Here is a 14064-nt window from a genome sequence, read left to right as displayed (position 1 = left end):
AAATCCTACATGGCTTCAAAGGACCTATCCTATAGTTTCTTCAGTAGTGGGCTCCCTGCTGTTGGCAGTAGTGAAGTTATCTCTGGTATGGACTGTTGTTCCTACACTAGTACCAAGCACATCAGTGATACCAATCAGAGCACAGTCTATTGGTTCTCCCAGTACTCCAGATGGAACTGCTCCTCCTCGCTAAGATGAGTACTCCTTCTCTTTCTTCAGTTCTGATGATTCATTCCTTGGGGTCTAGACATTCAGGGCATTACACACCAGTGAGAGTGTAGAGTAGAGCTAGGTGGGAAATGGTTTTTCCATCCCATGAAAATTTTCACCATATTGAAAAACTTTACCATCCTGAACTGGTACAACTAGTCTATCTCAAGTTTTCATGAATCAAAAATCTGAGGGGATGGTGGATTTTGGTTTGGGTCAATTGAAACATTTCATTTTTGGTTATGACCACTTATTTCAACCATTTATTCCCAACTACAATTATCGTAAATTCTTAAACAAAAAGTCTTTTTGAACAGGAGAACCCAAATTTTTTGTTTAAAAAATGTTGAAATGAAAAGTGTTGACAACTTCAAAAAACGCAACACTTTCCTGTGAAAAGTTTTAGTTTAAATGAAAATCAATGATAAATTGATCCATTTATGAAAGGGATTATATGATTGGGTTGCCTAGAATACCAGGGGACTGGATTCGATGACCCAGGTGGTCATATCCAGTCCTATAAAGGTCAGACTAGAAAGCCAACATCTGCTTCCCAATCCAGGGCTAGATCCACTTCTCTATCAGTTCACAAAAGGGCCAGAGAATCTGCCCCACTGCCAACTGAACAGACTAGTCATGGCTCTGATGAGGAGTCCTAGGCAGAAAATTATCCTGACCCAGTACCTATCTCTTTATTTCCTGGTGAGGCTGTGGAACCCATTTCAACTATCTCAATTCATCTGAGTACAAGACATTCTGGACTTGCTGCGTAGGAAGACTGATCCACTGGCAATTCCAGTGGAAGTGGACCAGGAAAAATTGCAAAAGCTTCTGGGCATCTTTCACACCTCTGTGCCTGGATATCTTGCAGTGCCCATCAATTAGGGGGTTTTAGACCACCTAAGTTGCTCTGGCAGATGTCTGCTTCTCTGACACAAACATCAAAAATTGCAGATAATTGCTACAGTGCTTTTACAGGACTTTTGGCAATTTTTTCACATGACTGAGTCACTGGTTGTCACAGTGGCTAACAAGAGGTGTACACATAGTCAACAGAAAGCTACACCTCAAGACACTTCTAAATATTGGAGCAGTGGAAGTAGTAACTCAAGAACATGGGGAAGGGTTTCTACTCTCTTTACTTTCTAATCCTCCCTCCCCCAAAAAGGGGGCTTGTGCTCTGTTCTGGATAACTGAACATCTTCAGTCACCTGTGCAGGCTCAGGATAGTAACTCTAGCCTCCATAATGCCAACCCTACATCACCACACCTGTTTGCTTCACTCAGCATCTGATTTCCAACTCATCAGCATTGTGCAACACAAGACTTTGCATAACATAGCTGATTCCAAATAATGCTGGCAAAGTCTCTTAAAGGTACAGTTCTCCACACCTTTCTTCCCCAGCCTAATATAACAATTAACAATCAATATTAACATTATATGTATTTGAAATTCTGTATTACCAACCTGCTAACTAAACAATTGGTCTCTGAGGTGTCCTGCACTGTTGCATGAACCTGCCGATCTCTCCTGAGACATCAGTATCACTGTTGGCAGGAGGTGGTAAGACAGTTAGTTGTGCTTGTGTCATATGATGGAACTCAGCCCTCTCAACCTGCTATGGTTATTATCTCTCTGAGACCTTCTCAGGCAAGATGGCCAACTCAGTGCCCGTTATCTCCATCTCTTCTGCAATCTATAGATGTCACCTATTCATCTGCAGTATGTATCTGTCTGAGGTGACAACTTCAACCTCTTGTGACACCGCTGCTATTTGCAATCATTATTTCCTATCATAGATATGCACAGTGTAATTTTCATTAAGCAGCTCCCAGAACCCCAAATCATATTGAGTTTCTTTTGCCTCATCTGTCTCTTTATACATCTGCAAATCCCCTGTGACTCTGATATCAGTTTCTAACACTGCAGGCATTCTTGTTTTAAGTTTTGTGTTGAACAAAATGTCAGCAGGTGACAACGCATGTTTCCCTGGTGCCATTCTGTAATTTAACAGAGCTAAATAAAGATCAGAGTCCAACTCCACAGCCCTTTTCAGTAGGCTTTATTATTTTGACAGTTTTACACCAATGCATTGAATTGGAAATAATAGGCACTGGGTCATTACCTGTCTAAACCCATACTTCCCTGAAATATGCTTAAATTCATGCCCACTAAACTGTGGCCCATTGTCAAACATTACCATGTCAGGTATACTGAGTCTAGTAAAAATAGATTTTATATGTACAATCGCCTATCTGTAGTTTCGTCTAGTAAGGTTACCTCAGGGAAGTGAGAAAAAAAGCCTCATAATTTTTTTCCAGCCAACATAAACAAATGTATGCCTACTTTGTTCCTGGGTGTCAATATTTTCTATGCCATCGACATGGGCTCTTTTGCTTGACTTGGCCTATATTTTTGGCATATGTGACAAGTCTTAACAGCACTGTCAATATGTCACTGTTTATTTGAGGCCCATATATTATGTCTCAGGCCCTTCTTGTAGATTTTTTGTTTCTCAAATGACCTCCATGTATCCTTTTTAACATATTTTTCTTTGACATCTTAGGAATCATCATCCTGATGCCTTTAAACAAAATCTCATCTGGGACTGAGAGCTCCTCCTTTAACTGATGATAGAAGCTGGGAATATGCTGTTCCAGCCAGCCTGTGTGCTAATAGCCCTAATTACTTTCTGATGTACACCTCTGTCACATTCTGACCTCTTCCTCCCCTTTGCATTTAAGTCAGGACACACTTCTGATGCCATGAGTGTACAGGGACCCATAAATTTTGTCTGCTCATGGAGTTTGCACCCTGACACTATATTGTGCAGTTTATGGCTCCCTATCAGTGACCTAATAGACCATTAAGGTTATTTCTTATCAACAATTCATATACAGATGAAATGTATGAGTTGGAGAGCAAAGTATCAGTGGCACTGTTGTGCTCTGACTGACTCTGCATACCATACATATGCTGGAGAGAAGAAAATTCTGGGGATGTTGGCTCTTCACCATAGCATCTGCAATCAGCAGAAATGCTCGGGGAAGTGGATCACCTAGTAATCCAAGCACCTTTTGCCCAAAAACCGTTGGCTATTTCATGCTGTGAGGCATTTTCTACTTAAGGTCAGTTGGATTCAGAACAGATTGGTCCCCTTCCTTGTAGGTAAATCATTACAGAAGAGGACAAACGTAAACTCTTCTCTGTTGGTATTTCAAACTTTATTGGGTTCTGCTGTCAAGATTCAACCAGCAACTTTTAAGTTAGACCAGGCCTTTCTTCGCTGGTAAAAGCTAGTAGGGGAGTGTTGGTTGCTTTGGTAAGGATTATCAATGTCTGTCTCTAAAAAGTCAAGAAAATGGCTTCCCTTAGGCAGGGATGAAGTCCATTATGAAGGAAAACATCTTTTTAATGGTTTCAGAGTGTTAGCTGTGTTAGTCTGTATCAGCAAAAACAACGCGGAGTACTTGTGGCACCTTAGAGACTAACAAATTTATTTGGGCATAAGCTTTCGTGGGCTAAAACCCACTTCATCGGATGCATGGAGTGGAAAATACAGTAGGAAGATATATATACAGAGTACAGAGTACATGCAACCCCCCATCTTTTCATGTACTCTGTATATATATCTTCCTACTGTATTTTCCACTCCATGCATCCGATAAAGTGGGTTTTAGCCCACGAAAGCTTATGACAAAATAAATTTGTTAGTCTCTACGGTGCCACAAGTACTCCTCATCTTTTTAATGCTGTCTGTCTAATTATCATTCTCACTGTCTGTCTGTGTAACAATTATTGACAAAGTTGTGGGAATTGTCTTTTTTTTTTTTTTTTTACCCCTTTCAATCAGACTTTAGGTTTAGGTATAGCACATATCACATGGTAGTAGGTGACCTAGTGACAGAGGACAAATGTCCATACTGATTCTCTGTTAGCTCTGTCTTCAGCTTTTGATACCATAGATGCATGGGCCCTGCTTAGAATAGATTCTTTCTTTTGAGATAATCCCAAAGGGAGTGGCTTGTTTTGCCATCTCCTGTGTTGAACATGCATGTTTAGGCTACTAGTGGGGAGGGATACCTTGGATCTACATTTCACCAGTATGAAGATTATGCACAGTGCGTGCTTTCTCTCATATTCACATAATTTTCTTTGGTTAAACCCAGGTGATGTGGTCTCTTCTAGTGTATGATAGAGACTGGCACTCAGATGAATATGAAATTATTGAAGCTCAATCCATACAAGACTGAGGTGATGCAGGTAGCTTGGGGAAGCATTTGTAGAATATGTTAAGGAACATATCCATCTTTTGTAAAGATTTTCTGTCTGAGGTACTTCTAGATCATCGATTGTTTTGAGTCACTTCTCATTATTATTTCATCTGCTTATCTAGAATGATGACTGACAAATTCTGTCCAGTGTGTACGTAACCAGTAATTCATCATTTGCAACCTCTTGACCATATTACTGCAATGAGCTCTGCTTGAGGCCATTTGTGCAGACCACACAGCTGCTTCAACTAGGGCAGAATTTGGAGGCTCACCTGCTTAGCAGTGTGAACTTTAGGGAACATAACACCTGTTCATTAAAGGCTTTACTGGCTTTGTCTTTGCTTCCAGATATAAGTCAAGATGCTGATTTTCATCTATAGTTTGGGCCCTAAATACATGGAGGCGTCTCACCTTGTGTATTACCACAATGCTGGCGATACAATGTAGTTGCTTTCACTGTTTCTTTTCTTTTAACTGTCTCGGGACAGCAAACAGGGTGTTCTTGGTGAAGGGTCCTCAGTTCTGCAACCTACAGCAGCTGCCAAATCTGATTTTCAGAATACCATGTGGGATGACTGTATGAAGTTCATCTTACTTAATGTTAATAAGTTTTATAACTGCACATGTGTCTAAGAGCTTTTTTAATAAAAACTTTTTTTTATAATAACAATATTTTCCCTAGGGAAAAAATCTCAGAACTCCCTGATAAATGCTTTAGCTTCCTTCTGAAAACTACCTTTTCAAACTCTGGCTAAAAAATACCTGTTAAGCAATTTAGAATATGCTTCTGCATAGGGTTTTGTATAATTCCAAAAGGTTTATGGAACAGAATGTACCAGCCATTAGCTTTTTTAAATTTGAAGCTCACTAGATACCCAACACCTTACTACTTTATAATGCCTCCTAAGTGAAATGGTACAGCAAGAAATAGCTTTTAGGCTCCCCCATCAAGAATGATCATCTTCAATGCACGGTTTATAAAGAAAGATCAAGGCTCTGACTGAGGACTAGTAAGGTGGTTGTTTTTTCTCCTTTTATAACTGGAGGAGCTCAACTGTGCCCAGTTTTAGAGGAAGGAGGCTCTATTACATTCCTTCTGAAACTGCTCGCATGACTGTTACAGGAAACGATTTTGACCATCCTGTGGAGTGGGCAATAAATGGCGCTTTAAATGGCCATTTCCCTGGACTAACAGCAAAGCACCTGATAATGTGGGGTGGGGCTGTCACCTTAATAGCGACCCCACGTCTCTCTGAACCGCCTTTGCCTTGCCGCCTGGCAGCGGTCCCGGCTAGAGAGAGATTAGGGAGGGTTTCCTCTTTCCCCCTCAGCTTGTCCCCTCGGGCCGCTGCTGCACAGTCCGTCTGGCCGGCTTCGCTGCCCTGCCAGCTTGCTGGTGGCGCCTGTCAAACCCCAGCCGCTCTCAGCACCGCTGCGCTGCCCGTGACGCTGACCGCACGCGGCCGCTGGCCTCCGACAATCGCCTTCGCCCTGGGGCGAGGCAGGGAGCGGGGCGCAGCCTCACGACTCCCCTCCCCCTGCTTCTCAGTGGGCCACACACAGCGCGTGCCTCGGAACCCGGGCAGGGAACGACCCCGCCCCTCCGGAGCTTCACGTGGGAGCCTGCTCCCTCCGCCCGGCCCTCCACTTCCCATGACGTTATGTGGGACCGCGGCGCGCCTGCGCACAGGGGCCAATCCCTGTCTCCCGGAGGAGTAGTGGGCGTGGCTCTGCGCGCGGTTGTGGGGAGGGTGGGGGGCGCGAGGAGCCCGCGTGCGTGCTTGGTGGGGGGCGCGCGCCTGCTCGCTTGCGTGACGGGCTGGGAAAGTGTCGGTGGTGGTGCACGCGCCCGCCCGCCCGCCGGTAAAGCGCTTATCGCCGCCGTTACCCCCGGAGTGCGGGTCGGGGTCGCGCCTGCCTCCCCCCGCGCGCGTGCACCGCGAGGAACGAGGCGGCGCTGCCTCCTGCCGCTACACCGGCCCCTGCATGGTGCCCGCTCTGCCCCGCTAGCCGGAGCCGCGGCCGGCGGCCGGAGGGAGGGAGCGAGGCGGGCGGGGTCGCGGAGCCCGAAGCCAGCGTGAGCCGCGCGGGGCGGCCGCGGCCCGCAGGAGCAGCGGGGATTCCCGGCGTGGCCGCGGGAGCCCCCGGGCGGCGGCGGCTGAGGAGGCTGGGATTGAAGGTGGTGCCCGGCGGGGAGCGCGGAGGGGATCGTGCCCGCGGGCCCCCCTCCCCCGGGCCGCCTCTCCGGCGGGTCCCCCCCTGCCTGGACCATGGCCGACGACGACGTGCTGTTCGAGGACGTGTACGAGCTGTGCGAGGTGATCGGCAAGTAAGTTCCGCGGGGGGGCGGCGGCGGCAGCGAGCGGCCCGGCCCCTGCGCGCGGGGAGAGGGATGCTCCGCTCGGCGCCCACCTGAGCCGCCGTGCCCGTGTGTCACCCGCGCCCTCCGCTGCGTGCGGCGGCCGCGGTGACTCCACGGCGGCGCCCGCCTCCCGGAGCATGGGCGCGGAGGGGAAAAGCTACCCGGTATCTCCTCCGGCCGCCGTGGTCCGCCAGCTCCCCTGCACCCAGCCCGGCTGCAACAGCCGCCGCCGCCGCTTTCCCCAGCCCGGGTCCGTGGCTGCCGGCTGGCCAGGGGCAGGGAAAGGCTCCTCTGTAGAGCCACCTCTCCGTGGGGGTATCTGCGCGTTGGGTCGCCAGGTGCCTTCCCGTGTTTTGCTGCATAGTAACCAGCTCGTTAGTGGCAATGCCGGTGATACTCCGTCTCAGGTAATGCTCAGTTCCCGTGTGAATCCCTGGCGTTGCCCACCATCCGCTCGGAATAACCACGCAGGAGGAGCACTTGGCCTTTTTGAGGCTTATTATGCAACTGCTGTTACACCGATGTTCAAGGCTTGCATCACACCCAAGTTGGGATAGCTGTTAACGTGGCACCGCTGTTTTGGCTCACCAGTGTGGTAGGGTGTATGAAACTGACAGTCTGCCTCCCCCACCTTTTTTATCTGTGTTGTGTAATTATGCTAGGAAAAATGCAGAGAATCAGTCTGATCAGTACGTTGATTGAAAATTGAAGCTGAAGTTCCCCCTCTTCTGTGACTGTCCAGTATTGAAACCCATTTTATCAGCCTTCTCTCACATTTCATATCTTCAGGGCTTAGATGTTTTGGCTGCAAAATGGATATGAAAGGGAGATGCACCATATTTGAAGAGACTTATAACTTCCTCATTTTATGCATATTTCTCATTCAAAAATTGATGTTGTAGGTGTTTCAGCAGTGAAACTGTTTTTCAGTTTGTTGCTGACAGTGGCTTGTGGAAGCCTGGTGTAAGGATGACTAGTTACAATATTCTCTTGATTTTAAGCAGAGTGGAATTTTATTTTGCACAACATGACTGTTAGCTTAAATATCAGTAATTGTTTGACTTGAAAACCAGGGCTAAAATAGTCATCTTTCTTCAATGACTGTGTTTCCTCAGAATTACACCAACATGTCATTCTTAAGATCAGATTGCTTTGTTCTTAATTAAATACAAATATTGGGGCACTTTTCATTTTATTGTTTATCATAGGGCACAACTGTCTTAACACCTATTGCTTTTATAAAACACCTTGTCAGCTATAAAGCTTTAAAGAGGCTTGTTGGTTAGCACAAGAAATGGTTTAACTGATGTTACTTAATGCTTAATGCTTGTCAAATGGAGAAAAGCTTCTGTGGTTAAGAAATTAGACAAAACTGGCACTACCAGTTGGAAGAACAATTTCTGATGTTTGTGTGATTTCTTCAGGTGATAGTATTGTGTGTGAATTATAGTGCCTAGTGTATTTTACTCAGATGTGGTTATGGTTAGTAAAAAGGGCATAATGTATGTGCTTATGTTTATGAACAGCTTTCAAAAGAGGTTGCACGAAGGGATCGTTGTAAATATTTTGAAGTATAAAATGACTCTTATTTTGTGTGCAAATGCTTCTGAAAAGATAGCACAATAAGCTGTAAATTATTTATAGAACTTTAAAGTGAATCCTTCAGTTTTCTGAATCACGTGGTCTGTTAAACTGTTCTTTGTGATGTAAATAGGTTAACCGTGTCAGAGTAGTGTTAAGGTGACACAGCACTGTAGCAAGAATTAGGTTGGGTGTTGGGTCTTCCTGCTGCCAGCGCTGCTAACTAGTTATGCTTGCTTAGGCTGTATCTAAACTGCCACTTTCAGTGCTAAAACTTTAGTTGTTCAGGGGTGTGAAAAAACAACCCCTGAATGACAAAAGTTTTAGCGCTGAAAAGCGCCAGTATAAACAGTGCTTTATCGCTGGATAAAGCTACCACCCCTTGTTTGGGGGAGTTATTTTTGATCTCCGGGAGAGCTCTCCGCCGGCAATAAAGCGTGGCTACACTGCCCACATCACAGCGTTTCCGCACTGTAACATGAGCAGTGTAGACATACCCTACACAGTGTAGACGTGTTGGGGGGATAGCTCAGTGGTTTAAGCATTGGCCTGCTAAACCCAGGGTTGTGAATTCAATCCTTGAGGGGGCCACTTAGGGATCTGGGGCAAAATCAGTACACCTCTACCCCAATATAATGCTGTCTTCTGGAGCCAAAATATTTTACTGCGTTATAGGTGAAACCGCATTCTATCGAACTTGCTTTGATCCGCCGGAGTGCACAGCCCCTGGAGCACTGCTTTACCGCGTTATATCCGAATTCGTGTTAAATCGGGTCGCGTTATATTGGGGTAGAGGTGTACTTGGTCCTACTAGTGAAGGCAGGGGGCTGGACTCAATGACCTTTCGGGGTCCCTTCCAGTTCTATGAGATAGGTATACCCTTAGTTGCCTTCTTTTGTAGAGGTCAGAAAGATGTCATTCCTCTTAAAGACCATTTTAATGAATAGCTCCATTATTTGTATAATTGGTATTATTGTCACTTGAATAGTATCCCAAAGATATCTGTTGGGGGCTATAGTTGGAGTTCTTACTTTGTACCACCTCAGATCTATGAAGCTTATTCATCTTTGAGCCATCCGAGGAAGGCTAGTGTAAAACTGATTTGTATTGCTGCATATGCATCTTGCTAAACATCTCTCAGTAAAACATCAACTAAGTGTCTGCATGTTCCTGTGACTTATTACTGATTGATACAGTAATTTAGCTCTTGCAAAACAGCACACCTGGCCTTGATTTGCATTTTAGACACATGAAATATTTAAATTGTGTATAATTTCTTTTTCCAAATAGATGGATACCACTGCCATCTTAAATAGTCTCCCTGAAAACATGTCTTTCTATGGAAAGGAGAATGTTAGTGTTTTACACATCTTCAGGGGTTGAACAAATCTTAGAAGTATATCCTTATATTTCTGTTCTGTTGATCTGCACACCTAGCCTAATCGAGATTTAATCTCCCAGCTAACACACACAAATGCAGTTTGCTGTTAGACTTCTTTTAAATTCTGGGTTAACAATTTTAATGAACAAGTACTTTTAGTTGCTTTTAGCCTATTGGAATATGTTGCATTGTAATTTCATGCTAAATAATTGGTTGAAATTAAGGTTGTGATAATAAACAGCCAGAGAACAGTTTACGTAGTGTTTCCCATGCTTTAATTCTGTTAGTAGACATTGTTCATGGTGGATGGCTGTTGGAGGAAAGGAGTGTAAGGGAAGTGGAGGAATAGATACATTCATAAAAGTGTATCTTCCAGAAAACAGTTGAGGGGAGATTTTCACTTGTATACACCATATAATATACTACTTTATCCCTAAAAATAAAACAAGTATTACATAGACTCTCAGAACCATGAAACTTTTATACTGTACCTTGTTTAAACTTTGTTGCCTTTAACTTAAAATTCAGTGGTGTCCATTAGGATACTAGCATTGGTCATGTTACTGTGCCAGTCCTAGGTTAAGTCTTGGATTGTTGACAAACTTACACGCATCCAGATATACTCTGATTAGGGCTTGGTTTAGGGTAAAGAATTAGGAAGTTTCCATATGAGCCTTCACAAATGTGTTAATCTACCTCAAGTTAACTGGCAGTGAGATGAGTTATAGACAAATCTTTAAGACTTTCTATGTAAAGCTTTACTTGGAAGCAACTCTCCTTTGCTGTTGAGAGGGATATATGCTAAAATATTTAAGTGTTTTCATTCTAATAGCGAGGCAGTGAATTAGATTCATAATTCATAGATAATCACACTAAGTGCATTTTTTTTTTTTTTACTTAAAACCTTAATTCTGACCACAGCATATAGTAGTCTGTATGAAACTTAAAGTGGGTGAAGAGGTTTACCACATGAGGTGTTGCCATGAAAATCATTGAGCTCATTCTGTACTATATGCAGCAGTTTTCCTTAGGCTGAAAATAATGCCTAGTTTCCTTTTAATGCAGAAGAGGGACCATGGGTACCGAACATACAAGACCAAAACATGTATTTTTATGTTCAGTATAGTTTTGTTTTCAATCCTTGCTGTGTAAGGATTTTGTTTCAGCTTTGATTTTCTGAGCCTTTAAGATTCACATTGATTTATGGCACTCATCTAATGCTAATATGGAGACTGTCTCTGATGTTCCCAACAACATAGACTACAGGTTGCTTTCATTGCAGTTACTTACACTGCTATCTGTCAGAATGTCTTAATTGTAAATATTGCAGTCTAATGCCTTACACTGCAGTAAATTCATGTTGAAATGGACATTGTCAAGATTAAAATTGTATTTTAAAGAAGTCCTCGTGTTATTAATGGCATTAACTATTCAGATCTAAGAATCTTTAAATAATGCAGTTTAACCCCTGTTTTCAATTTCACATTTGTTTTTACTTGCACAAGGTTGGGAATACTACTGGCTCTCAATATGCTTTCTGCTACATAGGCTAGGTCTACACTACGCGGGGGGGTGGGGGGTCGACCTAAGATACGCAACTTCAGCTACGTGAATAACGTAGCTGAAGTTGCGTATTTTAGGTCGACTTACCTGGCTGTGAGAACGACGGCGAGTCGACCGCTGCCACGCCGCCGTCTGCTCCGCTTCCGCCTCTTGCCGTGGTGGATTTCCGGAGTCGACGGCAGAGCCATTGGGGATCAATTTTATTGCGTCTTCACTAGACGCGATAAGTCGATCCCCAATAGATCGATCACTACCCGCCAGATCGGCGGGTAGTGAAGACGTGCCCATGTACTAGTTTACTTCACCATCCTTTTGTGTGTGAAATGTGAAAGAAAACAATAAACTGTAATGACACTTTTTAACAAACAATAAACAAAGATATTCAACAACTCCCCTCCCCCCAAAGAAATTTCAGGTGTGAAAAAAGCAATTAGCATTTGCATCTTTCTGTCTAAAATACCACTGTGCTAATTCTGAGAACTATGGGGCTATTTAATGATACTGACTGGCACTGATATGGAAGGGTTGGGAAAAGAAGGCTCGGATGTATGCTACCTTTATACTAGCTCTGAGCAATGGCAAGATAGTTGATGTTTTGGCACTGGTACCAAGTACCATCCCTTGTGGGCTGATATCAGGTAAAGCATTTACAGTGATCTCTTTAAGTCCTTTCACAGTGGATGCCATCTCAGATCTGGTAAAATCTAGGTCCCAGTCTGTTTTTGAGGCATTGGATAAGGAGGTTGGGATTTTTGTAGGGGGTGTGGGTGGCTTCATCACTCTCTCACTTTGTCTTGTAATAGTTTGGAGAAAAGAGTTCTGCCATGATTGTAAGATTTTTATATTATTTCTGTACTTTTGTTTCTGCAAAGTGTTACCTATCTTGTGCAACAGAGAAGATGTTTAAGATGAATGGGTGAACTGTTTTTAATGAATAGTTGGTTTAAGCATGAGGTCATAATAGCATATTTTCCTTCAACAGAATCCAATTAGCTGAAGATGCCATTTGGCAGATACAAGCATTCAATTAAGTTGTCGTAATGGTGGTTTTAATTTAAAACTTCACAGTAAACCTTTTTCTACTTAGTTTGACTTTCTTACACCTTGCAATTCAAATCTATATTTCCATTATAATTGGAGAATGTTTAGTTGCATTACAGAATATATGGTGTTTTTAACACTGTGTTTGAGAAAAGACAAAGAGAAGGTTAAGGAATGACTTGATTAGTCTAAGTATTTACATGGAGAATGATTATTTGATGATGGGCTCTTTAGTCTAGCAGAGAAAAGTATAAGAGGATCCAATGGCTAGAAGCTGAAGTTAGACAAATTCAGAAAACAATTTATGCCTTATTTCCCATCTTGGTGGATTCTCTATCATTGGCAATTCTTCAATCAAAATTAGATGTTTTTAAAAAGGAATGCTATAGGATTTGTGTTGGGGAAGTTCTATGGCCTGGTTTATGCAGGAGGTCAGACTAGATCAGGGATCGGCAACCCGGCCGGGCCAGTTGGTTTACCTGCCGCTTCCGCAGGTTCGGCCGATCGTGGCTCCCACTGGCCGTGGTTCACCGCTCCAGGCCAATGAGGGCGGCGGGAAGCGGCGGCCAGCACATCCCTCGGCCTGTGCCGCTTTCCTGCCACCCCCATTGGCCAGTGGGAGCCGCGATCGGCCGAACCTGCGGACACAGCAGGCAAACAAACCGTCCCGGCCCGCCAGGGTGCTTACCCTAGTGGGCCGCATGCCAAAGGTTGCCGATCCCTGGACAAGATGATCAGAAGTTCCTTCTGGCCTTGGAACCTAGGAATCTACATATTTGAAATGTTACTTATTAGTCAGTATCTCTTCTCAGTCATCAGGCTCCTTTCAATGCATTTTTGACAAGATACTGCATTCTGACTTAAATCCTTATAAAGCATTCCTTTTTCAGACTTGTTACAGCAAAAGACAAGATGGTATTATAAAGAAGGTGCATTGCATTTTGTCCTTAAACAAAAGCCCCAGAAGTTGTTGATGACTTTTATAGTCCTGTAATATTTCATGTAGATATCAAGGTACAAGTTAAAAGTAATAAAGCCATATTCATCCTAATATGGTGTTAGCAAAGGTCAGTTCTTAATATCCAGTAAGCATGTCAAGTGTAAATTTTGCGCTCAAAATATTTCCTTTTGAATGTCCTTCATTTAACAACTTACATATATATTCAAGCATTACAATTTGTATCTCTGCTACTGATTAATATTCTCAAACGGTTTAAAGTTGTAGTATGTACATTGTACGTGTAGGTAACTGTTAATCCAAATAAGATTACAACTCAGTTTCCATTTTAAGATGAATTTTGGTACCCTATCTAAAATCCACAAACTGATATTATCCTCAAAGATTGGCTAGGATTGTGATGAAAATAGGTATTTTGTGCCAAATGTTCAATTCATTTATAGAATTTTCTTAGTCTTGACACTAAAAATAGAGGTAATCGCCAGAGTTAGTGGTCTAACATTGTCAATTTGTAGCAAAAACCTCTTCTCTCTTCCCCACTCAGCTACATGAGTTATTGTACAAGGTCAAAGATTAGTTGATTTGATTTTTAGAACAGTAACATGAAAATGGCTTGTAGACCCTGAAGGCATTAAGTTAAGACATCAGAAAATTGTTGGAAACCTACTTTATTTTTATTTATTTTAAATTGTA

At 43.3% G+C, this 14064-nt stretch overlaps 1 protein-coding gene across 5 annotated transcripts in view; it reads left to right on the top strand.

The window, feature by feature from the left end:
• The first annotated feature begins 6286 nt into the window (after nucleotides 1-6286).
• LOC113406346 (peripheral plasma membrane protein CASK) overlaps nucleotides 6287-14064 on the top strand; it is a 406853-nt gene continuing 399075 nt past the window's right edge. For 4 of the 5 annotated variants that reach the window (XM_026650702.2, XM_026650698.2, XM_026650696.2 and 1 more), the window contains exon 1: nucleotides 6287-6814. In XM_026650702.2, coding sequence (XP_026506487.1) covers nucleotides 6756-6814 — 59 coding nt within the window. In that variant the 5' untranslated portion in view covers nucleotides 6287-6755. The remainder of the gene's footprint in view (nucleotides 6815-14064) is intronic. The other variant, XM_026650705.1, reaches the window with a different exon arrangement.

Source organism: Terrapene carolina, unplaced genomic scaffold (genome assembly GCF_002925995.2).
Source record: "Terrapene carolina triunguis isolate 2854851 unplaced genomic scaffold, T_m_triunguis-2.0 Scaffold26, whole genome shotgun sequence".
NCBI lineage: Eukaryota > Metazoa > Chordata > Testudines > Emydidae > Terrapene > Terrapene triunguis.
This window is presented reverse-complemented; position numbering and strand designations above follow the sequence as displayed.